The 19,329-nt window shown below is 38.2% G+C and overlaps 1 protein-coding gene across 1 annotated transcript in view; it reads right to left on the minus strand.

Annotated features, from left to right (window-relative positions):
* Nucleotides 1-368: 368 nt before the first annotated feature.
* Nucleotides 369-19,329, minus strand: part of ESRRB (estrogen related receptor beta) — a 138,755-nt gene continuing 119,794 nt past the window's right edge. The window contains exons 6-7 of the mRNA XM_074285119.1: nt 9,546-9,815; nt 369-740 (exon numbers count right to left, since the gene is read on the minus strand). Coding sequence (XP_074141220.1) covers nt 496-740; nt 9,546-9,815 — 515 coding nt within the window. The 3' untranslated portion in view covers nt 369-495. The remainder of the gene's footprint in view (nt 741-9,545; nt 9,816-19,329) is intronic.

Genomic DNA, 19,329 nt, shown 5'->3' on the forward strand with positions numbered 1-19,329 from the left:
CTGCCTCAATCCTCCTGGATAAAATTCTTGTCTTCCTCCCTACCTCATCTCATAACTGGCACATCCATGGGCAATGGAAGAACAAGGCAAGTGAGGTAGGAACTGGGCAATATATGATTGGGGATGCTAGTTGCAATGCTTCCTCTAGGGATCTCCTATCTCCTCCCAGGAATAGGCCTTGGGCTGCCCACCAAGAAGGAAGAAGCACAACCAAAAAGAAAAAAACAAAACAAAACAGATCACAAATGAACCGAACAGCCCCTCTTCCACCCCAGCCCGCCCCTCCCACCCCCCATATCCCCACTCCCCATTGTACATGTGATTCTGCATACAGACAGATGGACAGATGGTAAATGACTTCTTCCGGTTTTGCTCTTAGCCATAATAAATGATTGGAAGGTAAAAGCCAGTGGCCACGGGATTGATTTTTCCCTCCCTCCCCACGGCTGTTTGTGGGTTGGAGTCTGTGTTTGCTAGAAGTGGGCGCCAGGGCCGTCAGACCTTCGCCTCCAGCATTTCTAGGAAGAGTTTGTGCATGGGCACCTTGCCCTGCAGTTTGATGCTGTAGAAGTGTTGGACAGCCTTGGCGGCTGTTTGCCGCAGCAGGGGCAAGGTCAGCAGCAGCTTGCCCGCCCTTCGAGGCTCCTCATGGCGCTGGCTCAGCTCGTAGTCCTGAAGGGCCTCGTGAAGCAGGTCCTGGAGCTTCTGCACGGCTTCCATGTCTTCTATGTGCATGGAGTCTGTGGAGAAAGAAAATGCCAGCGAGTGACTAATGGAAGGCAAAAACTTCCCTGCAAATAAATACTAAATCTATAGGCTATTTGAGTTGGGAGAGGCCGAAGGGATGGAATAAGATATCTGAGCCTGAAGGAATCTTAATGATGTAAGATGTTTGAGCTGGAAGAGACCTTTCTTAGAGGTCACTTATTCCGAGCTCTTCCTTTCACAGAGGAGCCAGCTGCCTGGTAGGGAGAAGAAAGTACCTGCCCAAAGTCACCCAACTAATGTCTTTCAAATCAGGCACCAGACTCTAATCTGCGATCTTTATCTTCCCATTATAGCACCCTACCTCTTTCAGCAAGCTCCCACCAGTCCTCCAGCATATATATACACAAAGATAAAATTGTACTTGCATTCACTTTGTTCTCCACCCCTAGAGTTACTCATATAATTACTCATTAAGGCACAGGTAGAATTGACATTTGACACCTCTGTATCCTCTTCACAGAATGTAAGTAAGCTTTTAGGGCTTTGGGACTTTTTGGAGGTTTGTCTCCAACTCTTAGCAGAATTCTTTGCATACAGTAGAAAATTAATAAGTGCCTGTTCACTTAAGTTGTCCCTGGTTTCTTTCCTGCTTTGTGTATATTTTGTGAATGACGTTGCTTTTCTGTACCTCTAACTACCATATGGCTTATACCTCTTGAGGCAGCTAGGTGGTGCAGTGGATAGAACTTTGGATCTGGAGTGAGGAAAAGTCTCAGATTCTAGTGGTATGAATCTAGGCAAGTCATTTAACCCCTATCTGCCTCAGTTTCCTCATCTGTAAGATGGGGATAATAAAAGCCACCTCTCAAAAGTGTGACAATAAAATGTTAAAATGCTTTGCCAACCCTAAAGTACTATATAAATGCTAGCTATTATTATTATAATTTATTGAAGTGCTAATGAACTCCCAAGCATGTGTTCTGAGGTAAAATAATATTAATAATTATTATAGATATTTATAATACATGTTATATTTATGCAATTATAATAATATTTTAGAACACATGCTCAGAAGTTCATTAGCACTTCAATAAATTAGCTAACATTTATTAAGGGCCTTCTATATGTAAGGTACAGTACTAGGGTCTAGGAATATGAAGACAAAAATGAAATAATGAAATGTAAGCTCCCCAAAGGTCTTTACAATCTATGAGAGGAAATAGCATGTAGATATGTAAAGTACACAAATATATTTGCAGATACATATACACATATATGCATCTATCTAACTATACAGAAAAACACATACACATCAGAAATGGTATGGAAGGCAAGAAATTCATATAAGGTATCCAGAGGCATCTCCAGTCATCCTGATCTATACCGGGCTATTGGATCCAGATGGCTCCAGAGGGAAAAATGAGACTGGTGACTTTGTACAGTCCTCTCTAACTTAAATCTAATTCACTTGTCATGCTATCATCTTCCTGATGTCATTCATGTTCTCTTCCAGAATGAAACATAAACAACAACATAGATGGTGAATGAAACTAGAATCAGATTGATTCTTTGTGATGTTCCTTTGATACTTCACAAGAAGTCTAACATTCTGGCCAGACAAAACAAGGCAGGCAAAGTCTGTTGCCAAAATATTTCATCAAACATTGGTCAAAGCCAACTGTAGCTGGTGTTGGGATTATCCAGTGTTTTGAATTATCTCTAATTATGAAAGGAAATAAGCATTTATTAAGCATTTACTTTGTGCCAAGCATTGTGCAAAGTGCTTTACAAATGTTATTGTGGCAGGGAAACCTGTGTGTAGGGGGACAACCTGACCTATGGGCTGAGCCAAACCTTGGAGAAAGGGATCAGGGAACTGTGGGGAAGGAAACAGCTCATCAGCATATTATTTCTCCTTCTTTGACCCTGTAGAACCTTTACTTTGCCTGAATTTCTTCAAAGATTCTCTTAGCGAGGTAAGAGCAAGGAAAACATTTTTAGTCAAGGGGGCAGAAAAAGATATGCAATAGTATTTGAGTTTTTCTTTTTGAAATATAGAAATTTCCTTTTTTAAAAAATTCATAGCTGGTCAGATCTTATACTGTAGTATGAAAAATTGTGTTGTGAATGTGTATTTTTAAAATATTTACTTTAGTTTCTGAGGAAATAAAATAATCTTGTAAAACTAATATCCTAGGCTTATGCCTTTCAAAAACCCACTAGATGGCAAGTTTCTTAAGAGGGAAACTGTGTCTTATTCATCTTTAGTCTCCATAGCATTGAGTACAAGACTTTCCATGTAGTAGGTACTTAATTAATACTTGTTGAATGAATGAATTAATATCCCAACATCTTTTCATCCCCATCCAGTACAAATGTAGTAGAAAGCATGACACTGGAACTTCCTGAAGTTGAATTACTGGAGCACGCCAAGAGAAGGGAAAGAAAAGTCAGAATACCTCACACCCTCACTTAGATAACTCTGAAAAAGAAAAAATAAGGAACAATTTCTTGCTAGATTCAAATAAAAATATAACCAAAGAATTCGATAAAGTGGATATGTTCAAAGCAAAGCAGAGGGACAGTATACAGTGCCTTTGAGTATATGACAGTTGAAAGAACTGGGAATTTTTTTCACCTAGAGAAGAAAAAAATTGAAGTGGGACATGATCCCTGTCTTCAAGTATTTGAAGGGCTATTTGTGGAGAAGAATGATTTGGTCTGAGAAATTAAGGACAATGGATAGTAGTTGTAGGGAGGAAGATTTAGGCTTGGTGGAAGCAAACATCTTCTAGAAATGGGAAGTATGAAAAGTAGACTGAGCTGCTCAGAAAACAGAGTCTCCTCTTCTCTACCATTTGAAACTTTTATTTTTATTTTTTTTTCCCCCTGAGGCTGGGGTTAAGTGACTTGCCCAGGGTCACACAGCTAGAAAGTGTTAAGTGTCTGAGACCAGATTTGAACTCGGGTCCTCCTGACTTCAGGGCTGGTGCTCTATCCACTGCGCCACCTGGCTGCCCCATACCATTTGAAACTTTTAAGCAGAAGCTGGATGACCATTGATCAGATATGTTATAGAAAGAAACAATCAATTTTTTTCAGGTATTAATTAAACTAGCTGGCCTCTGGGAGTCCCTTCCTACTCTGAGGTTCGATGGGATTCTGCATGATTTGCCAAGCCTTCTCTCTGACCCAGAAGTTTATTATTAGCCTAAACTTCTGCCTCTGACTTTTTTGCAGGGGGAGGGAGTTAGCCAGGTGAATCACATGATAGCCTCGTATTCTTAGACTCTTGTCTTGTGTCTGATTTTCCTGAAGGGTGGAAGAATCTGTGCTTCATCTGTCCTGGTAACAGTGCCACGTTCTAGGGTGAGTGTTACTGGCTCCTTTGTCCTTGCTAGAAAAGAGCAGGTCAGGTGTAATGTTGTTCAGCAACCGGTGAAGGGTCAGACTTTGTCCCGTGTTAGATCAAGTACATCCTTCCTTTCTTGCTCGGTTGGCAGGTTATAAAGAAATCTCCATTGCACCTGACCACAGTCTATTTGGAACAGAGCCAGCAAGTGGCCATGCAGAACTACTGTTTCATCCCCCGGATTCCCAACTGCTGTCTGCTGTTCTTTTTCCCATCCTCACTCTCCCTACCCCCCATAAAGGAGAATGAAATTGGCAGCTGTCTTTAAAAAAAACTTTGCAGGATTAATTTCTTTGCAATCCATCAGCAAGTCTGTATTGATGGCATTGATAAACTGTTAATTACAAAATCAATGACTATGAATTTTTACTGCTGTCAGGGAACTTTGGGACTGCAGTGGTGCAGGGCGAATAGAGGCCAGTGGAGTTCCCAGGGGATCCTTGGCCACAATAGCCATCATAGAACCCGGTGCTCTCTTCTACCTGCATCTCGGCTCCTAAAGAAACAAGCCCCAAATACCTGGTTTGTCCTGCCCTGTTACTTCTAATTCTATATTTCCCTCATTCCCTCATTGTTTTCTACTGCTACTACCTCTAGTAGTGCAGGCCCTTATTACCTCTTTAGCAGTTTGTCCTGATCTGTCATTCTGCCTTTAGGCTCTTTGTATCCCAAATATACTGTAGAGAAATGTACCTTCCTAAAGTAAAGTTCTAATCATATCACTCTCTTTCTGAAGTCTTTAATGACTCCCCTTACAAAAAATCCAAACTTAAGACTTTTTATAATTTAGTATCAATCTGTCTTTTCAACTTATATACCTAAATTCCAAACAAACTGGCTGTTTATTGTTTTAATTCTTCTTCTTTTTTTTTTTTTTTTTTTTTTTGGCTGAGTCAGTTGGGGTTAAGTGACTTGCCCAGGGTCACACAGCTAGGAAGTGTTAAGTGTGTGAGACCAGATTTGAACTCGGGTCTTTCTAATTTCAGGGCTGGTGCTCTATCCACTGAGCCACCTAGCTGCCTCCTAATTCTTCCTGTCTTTTATTTTTAATGTGATTTTATTTTGAACTTACCAAACACAAAATAAAATGAGCATTTCCACATACATAGTAGAAAGTAAAAAGGATTGCACAACTGAGTACTCATCATCCCTTGATCATACTTATTCTCTGACATGCCTCTATGCCTTTGCTTTTTCTTATTCTCTATCTGAAATGCCCTTCTGATCCATTAGCATATGTTGGAATCCTATCAGTCCAGCCCAGCTTTAACATCACTACAGCTATGGAGCCTTCTCTAGATCTTTCCAGCCCCCCCCCCCCCATGCACTCTAAACTAAAAACTGTGGCTCTCATCGACCATCAGCACTTTCAATTCAATCAATCAAATATTTATTAAAACTGACCATGTGCAAGGTGCTATGTTAGGTGTTGCAGATACAAAGATTAAAAAAAAGTAGGGAACTGTACTCAAGGAGATTATACATAGTGGGGAGGGATGGAATGTGTGTGTGTGTGTGTGTGTGTGTGTGTGTGTGTGTGTGTGTGTGTGTGTAGGGGGAGATGAAGAACAACAACAAAAAGAAGAACAAGAAGTAGGAGAAAAGAAAAGAAGAAGAAGGAAGAGGAGAAGAGGAGGAGGAGGAAGGGAGGGAGGGGAGAAAAGAGGAAATGAGAAAGTGAAGAAGGGAGTGAGATCAGCAAAGAAAGGAGAGAAAAAAGAGAGATATCTATGGAAACATAAGGTAATTTGAGGAGGAAAAGAGAAATAAGAAGAGGGGATGCAATATATTCATAAATAAGGAAATACAAAGTAATTTGAGAGGAAAAGAGAAGTAACAACTGAAGAGGGGGAAGGCTTCATAAGGAAGAGATACCTGAGATAAGTCCTCATAGTGGTTGAGACAGGAAGGGAATGCATTCCAGGAATGGGGGCACAGCTTTCTAACTGCTCAGAGCCAGAGATGGAATGACAAGTTCAGAGACCAGCTATTTGTCCTGTGTGACTGGTGGGTAGAGTTCATGCAGAACAGTAATATGAGATGAAGCTGGAAAGTTAAATTGGAGTTATACCATAGTGTGCCTTAAACATCAGACACAGGGTCTAGCACTTGGCATTTTGCCTGACACACAGCAGGCAGTTAATAAATGTTTGTTTAGTGCAATATGAATGTTTGTTAAGTCCCTAAAGGCAATAGGGAATCACTGAAGGATTTTGAGCAAGTGGTTGGTAGGTCTATGTTTTACAAAGATTACTTTGGCAGAAGCCAAAGTAGCATTGTAAAGGGGAGAGATTGGAGAGAGGTAGATGAGTTAGGAAGCTATTAAAATAATCTGGTCAAGAAATGACAAGGACTGAGCTAGGGCAAGGACCACAGGGGAGGGAAAAAAAAGAGGTATAGGTGCTAAAAATCTTGTAGAAATAGAATTAACAGAAGTTGGCTACTCTTTGGCTAAGATAGTGAAGAAGAGCAAAGAATAGAAGATGACTCCAAGGGAAACAGGAAAAAGGAAAAGAGAAGAGAAGGAAGGGAAGGAAATAAGCATTTATTAAGCGTTAAGCATTTCAAAAATATTATTTTATTTGTCCCTAGGTGACAGAAGGTAGTTGTAATAGCAAGTTGATAAATTATTTGGCAACATGTTTAAGATGCATATTCAGATGGATAAATCCTGCAGGCAGTTGGCAACATTGGACTTGAATACAAAAGAAAAAAAAAGTCAGGCCTGTTTTTATAAATTTGAAAGTCATTTGGGTAGAGATGGTAACTAAACTCATTGAAACTGATGAGATAACTAAGCAAAAGAATATAGAACGAGAATAGAGCCCCTGAAAGAAGCTTAAAGCCAGCCAGTCTTAAGAGAAAAAGAAAATGCTAAGTCAGGAGACTAAAAGGAGAGTTTAGATAGGCAAGCAAAGCAGAAGGGGGCAATATCATGGAAGTCAAGAGGATCTAGTTTATCAAGGAGTAGAGTTGGGTCAGCAGTATCAAAAGTTGCAGGGGTCAGAAATGATGAGTGCTGAAAAAAGAGTCTTTGGCCCTGGCAATTAAAAGATACTGATGACCTTGGAGAAAATAGTTTCAGAGCAGAGCCCTTATTATAAAGGGTAAAAAAATTAGTGAAGAGTGAGTTAGTTGGTAAGAGTAGGCATCTCTTTCTAGGAATGGGACTGTGAAAGGGATGGCAAGGTTGAACAAGGATGGGAGAAGAGCTGAGGATATTTGTAGGGAGTGGGGAAAGTACAGAAAGAAAAGCTAAAGATGATACAGAATGGAATGAGATGATCGCTGAAAAAGGAACCAGAGGAAAGGAAGAGGAGAGGATGAAAGTTACGATAACCTTGAGAAGAAGAATCCCCTTTTTCTCAGAGAATAAAATGGGAAAGGGAAGGGAACAAATATTTATTAAGTTACAACTATATATTTGGCACTATGCTATAAATAATTTCTCATCTGAGCCTCATCACAATTCTAGGAGGCAAATGATATTATTATTCCCAATTTTCAGTAATGGAAACTGAGGCAGACAAAAAATAAGTGCCCAGGATCACACAGGTGCTAGTGTCTACTTCCAGATTTGAACTAAATTTCTTTTGACTCCAGATCCCTCATTCTAAACACTGAGCTATAGGAATCCAAAATAGATGGGCCTTAATTTTTGACTAAAGTGGTTGATAAGAACATCTGATGAAAGAGAGAGAACTGGGGGAGATTCAGGTAAAGATTCAGAAAGATGTTTGTAAAAGATGTTTTAGGAATTGTAATAGAAGAAGCCAACCTTGGATCAACAAAATAATTGCAATGCAACAGTGTGAGCCAATTGAGATTATGGAACATGAATAACTTTAAGCCTCTTTCATTTTTTTATTCATTCACTCAACAAACATTATTAAGCATATAACTATGCACAGAGCACTACACTGGATCTTGGGGAAGATACAAATTTTAAAGCAGACATAATCTCTGTTCTCAGGGAAATTAATTGAGTAGTCTCCCATTCTACCTTGTATCATAGCTATTTGTTCACATATCACAAAGTAGGGGATAGGAAAAAAAATACATCTGAATTCAGTGCTGGGTTAGAATACAATCTGAAACCATTTCTGTTAAAAAAAAAAGTAGCTTTTGAGGGCAGCTAGGTGGCGCAGTGGATAGAGCACCAGCCCTGAAATCAGGAGGACCTGAGTTCAAATCTAGCCTCAGACACTTAACACTTCCTAGCTGTGTGGCCCTGGGCAAGTCACTTAACTCCAATTGTTTCAGAAAAAAAAAAAAAGGAAAAGAAAAGAAAAAAAAAGTGGCTCTTCCACTTCATTTGTTTCTTTCCACTAAAGTCAGACTCTTAACATAACTATGTTTGCATCAGATACTTTTGAAATAGAAGCTAAGAATGACAATTGTCCAAAACCAAGTTGGGTCATCTCTGGAATATAGCTCTTTGTAATTTGGGGCCCTCAAGGAAAGGTATGGGATGACATGATGAAATAGAATCTCTTGTTGGAAATAAACTGATGATAAATTAAGAGATTAAGAGACCAAAAGCAAAGCAGAAAGAGGCAGTATTATAGAAGTCACGAGGATAGTTAGTCAAGGAGTAAGGTTTGGTCAATGGTACCAAAAATTGATAGAGATAAGGAAGGATATTTTAGAAGGGCTCCTTGCTCAGGGATGAGTTAGAGGAGATATTCTCTGAGATTTCTATTCAACTCAGATAATGTCTTTTTAATTGCAAGTTGACTTGCCCACAATGCCCAGTACCCTCCTGGCAGCAATGTCATTCCTCTTCCCACTTTCCTTTGTATAGCTTTCTGCTTCAGTATTCTCAGGAAATGAAATGTAAAGTTGTTTTAATGCTACACTAAGCAAAATAATTAGGATGGTAAATCCACTCCCTATCAGAAAGTCACCATGCATTCTAGTACATAGTCTAATATGGATAGCATTTTCTAAACTAGGTACCGGAAGGTCTGGGTTCTAGTCTGGGCTCTGCCACTTACTAGCTATGTGGGAAAAATCAGTTCATTTTCTTAAGTCTCATTTTTCATATATAAAATAAGAATACTAATAATGATGTTTATTACATCTACCTCACAGGATTGCTGGAAGAAAAGTACCTTGCAAATTGTCAAGTGCTAGATCAAGGAACTATAATAATTATCATTTTTAATCCCTCCTCCTTAGTTGAAATCATAGGAACTTGACTATATTCTACCACTGTGCCTCCATAGCCTTTAATTCCACCCCCTCTTCTCTTGGCTTCAGTCATTGTTGATAGCCTAGGCAATCTAGTTCACTCAGGAACTCAGGATTCCAGGGTCCATGAGCTCTATTATGAACTCTAAGCTGATGCAGTTGCCCATCACCTCCACTTTCCCCTGCCCAAGGGTCTCCCTGGTGTAAATGGAAATGCAGCCTAGACCATTACCTGAGTTGGCAAGGGCGAGGGCCTTGAGGGTCACGAATTCTTCTTTCTCTACCTTGAGCTTCTTGTACCTGCGCACCAACTGCAGGATGGCCAAGTAGAGTTCTAGCAGTCCTGTGAGGCGGGAGTGCTCCTCGTCCATGATGTAGTCCTCAGCGTATACCAATTTGTCATCATAAGGTAAGGAGCGGTACACAATGCCCAGGATGAGGATCTCCATCCAGGCACTCTGCAGCAGGCTCATCTGGTCTCCCAGGGAGAGGTTTGAGAACCCTGGTTTAGAAGAACAAGAAAGCCAAAACACAAGGTCATCATCAAATTAAGGTAAGGGAGAGAAGCATCTGCCCAGTGGTCTCTAAGGTAACTAATGCTTTTACAGGAAGGTAAGGGGGAGGATGGCTCCAGCCAACCACCAACAGTTGACCATGGTGTAAAAAGTAATAGTGATGGATACATTGCAAAATCAGAAGGAATGAATAGACAGAAATTGCAGAGACAAATTAGGGGGGAAATGTTCTAACAATTAGAGCTTTCCAAAAGTGGAATGGGAGGAAGGTCCTTTTCCATTGATTATGTTGTAGAAAAGATTCTTGTTCAGGTACAGGATGGGCTAGAGGGTCATTGAAGCCCAGTTCTACCTCCAAAATTCTGTATGAATCTGTATGACTAAGGAAACCTGAGTTTAAATGTCAGCTCTGCCAGTTAGTGGCTGTTGGTCATTTTGCCTCCTCAGTTTCTCCATCTGTAAAATAGGGATGATAAGGAATAAGAGGCAGCATGATACAGTAACAAATACACTGAATTTGGAGTGAGAGAACCTAGGGGTTTGAATTCTTTCTAGCACATATTAATCCTGGAGAAGTTATAACCTTGTTAAACCTCCAATTTTTACATGATAAATAAAGAGGTTGGACTACATGATTAAGCTCTTCTAACTCAAAACCTTTTGGTCTAAGACCTTCTCTACCTTATGCTTAATCTCAGTACCTACTGATCACTACTGGAAGAACATTTGCCAGTGACATAGTTGTGTAACATCATGGGAATATGTTGGGTAGAGGGCATCCAATACTAAATTGACAGCGTTGGAGGCTCTAAATGATTGCATTGTTTCTCTCTGTTGCTTTTTCCTTCCTTGGGCAGATTTCATTTTCAGACTTGTCTGAGGGCACTGAGGGAGTGCCTAGATCTTTTGATTTGACTCGGGGCTTAGGCTTCTCTGTGGAATTTTATTTGTGTTGGATGAGTAGTATGAAAAGGAAGAAAAAATGCTGAACTTTCAACCATGGGACCTGAGTTCAAATATTGTCTCTTTCACTTACTACCTATGTTTCTGGGGGCAAATTACTTAATCTCTTGGGGCCTCAGTTTACCTCATCTGTAAAATTAGGGTGTTTGGATAAAACAGCATCTAAGTGTTTTCCCACTCTATATCTATAATATAGATCTGGTTTTATGAAGAACTTGTACATCTATCTTTCTCTCCCAAGTCATTTCTATAATATTGAGGACGTTGATTACTTTAGATTATGGGGCAGCTAGGTGATGTAGTGGCTAGAGCACTATAGTGGATAGAGCCTCAGACACTTAACTTCTTAGCTATATGACCTTGGGTAAGTCACTTGACCCCAATTGCCTCAGGAAAAAAATTTACTTTAGATTAGCAGCTGAAAAATTCTCTTAAAACTAAACTTGGCTGGCCTAAAATACATTCTTTCCCTTCCTCAATAAAACACCCTATCTTCTTTCTAAATTTTTGATTTCTCTTAACAGTCCCACCATTTTTCTGTCAGGTGTGAAACCTTAATTCTCCCCTCTCCTTCATCCATCCCACAATATCCAATTGCTAAGTCTGGTCAATTCTACCCTCATAAGATCTTTCCTGCCCTTTCTCTTCTCTCCACTCATATATATAATCCTTTTCCAGGTTCTCATTGCCTTTCTTCTGGATTATTGCAACAGCTTCCTAATTTACTTTCCTACCTCTGTCCTCTCCTTTCTCTAATTCATCCTCCATAAGCTTTCTTTCCAGACTTAAAACACACTGATTTTCATACATTCTATGTTACAGCCACCCAAACTTATAGCTATTCCTCATACACTCTCTTTTCTTTGTATCCTGTGCAGACTGTTCTGTTCTTTGTTTGAGTTCTGTTCTGTTGTTTGAGTCATGTCCAATTCTTTGTGACTCTGGAATTTTCTTGGCAGAAGTACTGGAATGCCAATTCCTTCTCTGGCTTATTTTTTAAAATGAGGAAACTGAGGCAACCAGAGTTAAGTGACTTACCGAGGTTATACAGCCAGGATGTGTCTGACTCTGGATTTGAACTTAGGAAGATGAATCTTCCTGACTCCAGACTCTGTCTACTATACCACCCAGCTGCTCTCTCTTTTATAGTTGTCTTTGAATCCCTAGCTTTCTTCAGTTCAGTATATCATGTCCTATGCCTTTCCTGATCCTTCAGCTGCTGATACCTCCATATCTTCAAACTATCTTTGTGTTTATTTTGTATTTATTCTGTACAAACTTAAATAATGAAAATAATAACACATATATATCACTTTATGGTTCATACATATTATGTCATTTTTTCCCTCACAACAACCCTGTGAGGTAGGCCTATTATTATTATCATTTTACAGATGAGGAAACTGAGACAGGGAAAGATTTACATATATGTTGCCTCTACCAATAGAATCTAAGCTCCTAGAGAGAGGATCCCTTTTTATTTTTATCTGCATATCCTCATCCCCTAACACCATGTCTGCTACAAAGTTTTCTGGTTCATTGGTTGATTGATTTTTGAAGTTGAGGCTACAGATTTTGTGATCAAACAAACAAAGAAAGAGGCCTTTGAGGTAATTAAGGGATGGCAAAGTGATTAAATTTTATATTTTGGGAAGAATAGGCAGAATTCTCCTGAATATAAGTCCTGATACTACTCTATCTTTCAACATTTTTCAGTTGTGTCCAACTTCATGATCCCATTTGGGGGTTTTTTTTGGCACAGATAATAAAATGGTTTTGCATTTTCCTTCTCCAGCTCATTTTACAGATGAGGAAACCGAGACCCACAGAGCTAAGTGACTTGCACAGTATCTCGCACCTCATAAGTGTCTGGAACTGGATTTAACTCTTAAAGATGAATTTTCCTGAATCCAGATCCAATATTCTATCCTACCATCTATTTACTTGGTGATACTCTAAATTAGAAATAAAGAAACTGAGTTTTGTTCTAATCTGGAGAGGCATTATTTCTGTACATAGATGATGATTGAGAATTGTCTTGATTTTGTCACATGCTTGTTATATGATTTTGGTAAGTCCCTTCATTTCTCACTCTAGGTCTCAGTTTCTTGTTGGGAAAGTAGGAACAGAATATTACCAAAGTCCCTTTCAGCATTTGACAGTGTATACAATGAATACAATATTTTCAATTTTAACTGAATATGCATTTTATTTGATAATACTATGATTCCATATATCATAAGTCTAAAGGCTAAATCCCAGGCTAATTTTTCCCATGACTCAGAGACTTACAGAAGGCTAACCTTAGACCCATTTCCTCAGTCTTCAAGTTTCCTTCTAGTTGCTGTGTGTTCAGAGGATTTAGGCTCCTTTGAATATTAGCCTTGACAAGATAAAATTAGGAAGAGAAAGTATGGAGCCAAAACATTTCATAAAACATTGGCCAAAACCAAAAATAACGAATGTTGGTATTCTTTGATGATCTATGGATTCTCTTGGATAATCTGCACTGGTGCTTTCTCCTGTCAACTCCTCTCTCTCCCCTACCCCCATAACTTAATAATAATAGTAGCCAGCATTTTTATTGTGCTTTTCAAATATTTTATATCACTTTACAAATATTATATTTTTTGATCCTCACAAAAACCCTGAGAGATAGATGCTATTTTGATCTTCATTTTACAGATATGGAAATTGGACAGGTTGAACTGCTTGTCCAGAGTCATACATTTGATAAGTATCTTAAATCTTCTCCACCCAAGGTCCATCTATTGTACCACTCAAGAGTCCCAAAGTACTGTTCACAGCAATGCCAATTAGATACAGACCTCGTAGGTCCTTTAGTTGCTCCTACAGAAGTTAAATTTTGGACTTCACAGGGGTATTTGCAGACCTTTTCTTTTCAAGTATCTCTAGCTCTTCCCCTTATCTATTTTTATCCTATTACCTCCCTATGCCCTTTACCCTAGCCTACCAATAGCCCTCTTCTATAAATGGATTTTTTCTATAAATGTACTTTTCCACTTTCCTTCTCCCCAAAAGGGAGAATGTTAGTGCTTGAAAGCATCTTAAGCCATTCAATCCAACCACCTTCACTTGAAAATGAAGAAACTGAGGCCCTTAGAAGTAAATCAACTTGACAAATCGATCACTTTGGATCATACAGGAGTCAATCCTAGTTCTTTCAACTTCAGTGCTCTTTCCACCATACCACTCTCTTCCTAACATTCCTTTGCTCAATCTTATTCAGAGTTCCTTGTAGCAGAGACCCATACTCAGGAAACGAATTATATAGACTACCCACCATCCTCCTTGTCTGAGCATTCTTGTGCCCGCAGCTGGGTCTGCAAAGTCGAGATCTTCAATGATCATTTGATGTTCCTTGTTATCAAGTTAACAATTAACAAAAGAGCTGGTGATTGCTATATTGACTGGCCATGCATTGAGTTTTGATATATGTGTTATCTCAGCCAAAGATGCAGTAGCAAGGAGAGGGGCAGGTGATTATGTATTTTATCACAATGCTGTTAGTGTGAGAGGATGTGTGCACGCCTATAGTTGCCAGGGGAGGTGGGAGACGATAATGGAGAATCCACGGATGGACATCCAATTTTCCTTATCAGGCCACTGAAGAGGAGAAAGGCCTCAGGCTACATTAATTAACAGATACCAATCAGCCGGCACATGAGTGTGTGTATTGGAATATGTTGGATTGGGGATAGGGGTTGGGGGGGCGGGGTTAGAAGGCAGATAGGCGGAAGGAAGAGAAAAAAAGGAGGAGGCACAAGGGAGAGGAATCAATAGACCATTGAGTTGAGGAAGTGGTAAAAGAGGAGGGAGAAAGAATATGGTCAGAGTAAAATAGGGGCCAACACTTTTGGAAGGAGAAGAAAATGCCAAGAAAAGTCTTATTGATGTAATCAGGAAAATAAACCAGAAAGATTTTAGATAGCATGAATTCTGTCTAATGGCCATTGACTCCCCAGTTGAGAGGGCATTCCTGTGGAACTTTATCCCATAGTAAGGACAGGACCTTGGAAACCATCCAGTTCAAAATAAACTTGAACAAGTACATGGACTAAATTTTAAGGTCACTGGCTTCTGCAAACTGTGCAGTGTGTGTGTGTGTGTGTGTGTGTGTGTGTGTGTGTGTAGTGAGGGTAGTCCTGCTTTTAGGGAAATAGGTGATTCTATAGAAAGTTATATTATATTGCAATTATGTGCCTACCAGATGTATTAAAGGTATGAAGAGAACCAAATCAGACTGAGTATTCCTATTATTAATAGGTGGATTAGGTATCTGATTCCTCTTTCTCCGAGATTATTTTTGAAAGTGGCCAACTTCATTCCACATCCTTCCAATCCAAATTCTATGTCCATATGCATATTCATTGAAGTGGCTTTTGGATGCAATGGTGACCTCCCCTCTCCTCTCCGTGCTCCTTTAAAGAAATGATCCACGCAAAAAATGAGAGCCAGTGAAAAAGGATAATCTGAAGTGGAAGAGAGAAATCTTTTACAATGTCAAAAGTGTGAGAACAGGACACAGAAATGCAGGAGAAAAAGAAGAAATTATCTGAATCACTGGAATGATTGATAAGATCCCTAAGTGGGGTGGAGCTCAGCATAAAAAAGTAGATTTGTATCTTTTGAATAAGAAAAGGCATTTTATGCACCATAGAATTGTAACAGAAATTTATAGGTGCCAGCAAGCACAAGAAAATCAGATATTGGTCCCAGGAAGAAAATATGTGTCAGAGAATATTGGCTAGAGAATATTAGAAAAGGTCTTAGAGACCTCTCATGTAACCCCTACTGGACCTGGAATCCTTTTTACAACATCTCAAAAAATGGTTATCTACTCTGCTCTAAAGCAGCTAGGTGGTGCCATGGACAGAGTGCTGGGTCTGGAGTCCAGAAGACTCACCTTCCTGTATTCAAATCCAGCGTCAGACAATTACTAGCTATGTGACCCTGAGCAAGTCACTTAATTCTGTTTGCTTCAGTTTCCTCATCTCTAAAATGAGCTAAAAAAATAAATGCCAAACTATTACAGTAATTTGCCAAGAAAACCTCAAATGCAATCACAAAGAATCATATGACTGAAAAACAACTGAACAAGAAACCTCCTCTTCCCAAGGCACCTTATTATACTTTTTGGACAACTCAAATCATTAGTAAATTTTTCTTTGCATTAGTGTAAATATGTCTTGATATAATATCCATCCATTGCTCCTAGTTTTAACCTACAGGACTAAGTAGAATATGTCTCAGAGAAAGATGTGGTCTTTCTCCTTGCTAAAGCCAACAAACACTTCTACTTGTGCTTGATCCTATCTATTTCTATCATCTCTGGAAGATTGACCCTTCAAATGGGTATCAAAGAGAGGTGTCCCTTCACTTTCTTTTCTACTTTAAATTAAAAGCAAAGATTTTAGAATAGAAAAGAGGATTTGGGAACATATTACTAGAGAATAATATGGCTTTTCACTTCAGACTCTGCAGGTCAAGATGAAGTTTTGCTGGTCTCTTGGTCAGGTATTGACAACTATGGAAAATACTTTTAACTGGAGATTTGCTAAAATGGGCAAAAGAGGGGAATTAAAAAAATTTCCAGATATAACTGCTAAGTTAGACATTATAATCAACATCTCTTATAGTACGAACAGCAGTGGAATTGACCATTAAAGGAAAAAAAAAACAACTGAGAAGATTAATAAAGATATTCTAATGTTGAGAGCTTGGATAATATTGTGCACTTTAGTAGCAGCTCTTTGCTACTGAAACAACTAACAACAAATGTGATAGAAATATTATTGTATTTTTTAAAATGATGATGAAATAGATGATTTCAAAAACACATGGATGTATTTAATTGAAGTGATGTTGAATGAAGTGAGCAGAGCATTATAAAAATATATAAAAGCATTATCAGGAAAATGAACAATTTTGAGTACTTTTATAAGCTGATGGAGAATGAATTGAGCAGAACCAGGAAAATAAGTTAAAAGATAATAATAGTGTTAAAACACACTGTAAAATGAAAGCTGTAAGAACTAAGAACAAGACAATAACCATTCATGATTCCAGATGATCCATGATAAAACTATCTATTATAGAAAGGCAATGGATTTTGAGTGCAGAATGAGGCAAGTGTTTGTATATATATATATATATATATATATATATATATATATATATATATATACACACACACACATATATATGTACATGTATATATATATTTAATATGCATATAAATATATTTTATTTGTATATGACTATATAAATAAATATGACATACATGTATATAAAACACACACATGCAGATACCATTGTTGCTATTGTTGTTTTTCAGTCATATCAGACTCTTCATGATCCTATGAATCATAGTGCCCCAATGCCCTTCATGTCATTTTCTTGGCAAATGATATGGGAATGGTTTTCCACTTTCTTCTCCAATAGATTAAGGCAAACAGTGGTTAAGCCATTTGTCCAGTCGTATAGTTAGCAAGTATCTGAAGCTAGATTTTAGCTCATCTTCTTGACTCCAGACCCAGTGCTCTGTCTTTGAGTCCCCTGGCTACTTCCATTACATATACATACATATAAATACAGCAATTGAGGGAATTTGTTTTGCTTGAATATGCATATTTGTTAAATTTTTTTTCCTTTCTTTTTTCCAATGGGGCAGAAATTGGGAAGGAGAGAAAATAGATTTCTGTTAATTTTTTTTTTAGAACAAGAAGGGCAGTACTATAGACATAATTTGTTTATACTTTCATATGAGATCACTGAAATATTAGTTTTATTTATCTGCTTTATTTTGTTTAAAAAAAAAAGGGACTTCTAAAAAAATGAGAGTAATCTGTAAATGTTTGTAACATCAAAATAAAATATCAAAACATTAAAAAAAATCCTCTAACCAGCAGTTGTAATTGCTAAGCCACTCTTCTTGATGTTTAAGGAATCAAAACAAATAAGGTGCCACTGGGATGGAGACGGGGAAACGAGACCTTTACTTTTTAAGAGAGGAAAAAGGTAGAATCCAGAGAGCTAAACATAAATTTCCTGCAAAATTTTCAGAAAGATGACTAGGGGCAAGATTTGTGAGACCTTCAAAAAGGAAGCAATGGTCACCATGAACATGGAGAGGTTCATTAGGAACAAGTCAAATCATGCAAAATTCATTTCTGCTTTTGTCAGGTTTTCTAGATCAAGGAAATGTTGTTCATCCTTCATTTCTGAAGAGGACCAACCAAACCATAAGTTTTGATTTGTACATGAATTAAAGTGAGATAGAGCTGTGCAAAATCATCAACCTCACTCTCAGCTCCAGAGTCACCAGAGTCCAATGGCAAGACAAGAGTCAAGGCCAAATCAGGGATATACAATAGACTTGGTGTATCTGGATTTGAGCAATGCATTTGATGATTTCTCATTAAATTCTGGTGGACTTGAGTGGCTTTAGAGCTGATCAACCTAAAAGAGATCTGATTTCCAACAACATTGGCCATGTTCTATTGAATATTTTATCAATGACTTAGATAAAGCCCTGGATACTTATTAAATTTGCAGATGACACATAGATTGGAGGGCTAGCTGACATCCTGGATGACATATTCAGAATTCACAAAAGATCATGATTGACTAGAATTGTGGCTATGTCTAGTAAGGTGAGATTTAATAGGGAAACATGTAAAGTTATACATTGAATTTTTTAATATCAACAACACAATTGCAAGATGAGAGAGATATGATTAGAAAATAGTTCATGTAGGAAAAAAAAAGAATTGGGGATTTAATGGACAATAAAACTCAAAGCCTTCATTTAGGTTGCTTGGAATAAAGAATAATGGTAGAAAGAGAGAGGGCAATTCTCCTTGATTATGTTCATTTCTAGGCACTAAATTTTAGGAGGGATATATGTGAAGAATTCTTTAGTTTCTCAACCTCAATAAACTGGGCCTTTACCTTTGCTATCCTTCCAAATCCATTCGACTTCTTGGTGTAATGGATGGAGTGATAGACTTGAATTTAAGAATATCTGGAGTTGAATTTTGCCTTAGATCACTGGATGATCCTGGGTAAGTTAGGATTGTTGTGCTTTGTGAACTTCAAAGCTCTATCTAAATTCTAGTTATGATTGCTGTACTATTCTAGTTTTAGTTATGATTCTAGTCATGATTATTTCACTATTCTCACTGACGGCACTGCTATTTACTAAGGTAACTATATCCAAAAACTTTGTTATTTTTAGCTCTTCCTTTTCTTTACTTATGTCAAATTTTAACATATCTAGTCAATTCTGGCACAGCTAGGTGGCATAAATAGATATAACTTGATCTATAACTATTATAAAACACCAAGTAACAATGGAGTGAAGGAGGATGACATGGATATTTTGTTGTTCAGTTGTGTCCAACTCTTTGTGATCCTTTTTGGAAGTTTTCTTGGCAAAAATACTAGAAAGTTTTGCCCTTTCCTTCTCCAGTTCATTTAACAATTGAAGAAACAGGGGCAAACAGGTCTGGTGAC

This window comes from Sminthopsis crassicaudata, chromosome 2, assembly GCF_048593235.1.
Source record: "Sminthopsis crassicaudata isolate SCR6 chromosome 2, ASM4859323v1, whole genome shotgun sequence".
Lineage (NCBI taxonomy): Eukaryota > Metazoa > Chordata > Mammalia > Dasyuromorphia > Dasyuridae > Sminthopsis > Sminthopsis crassicaudata.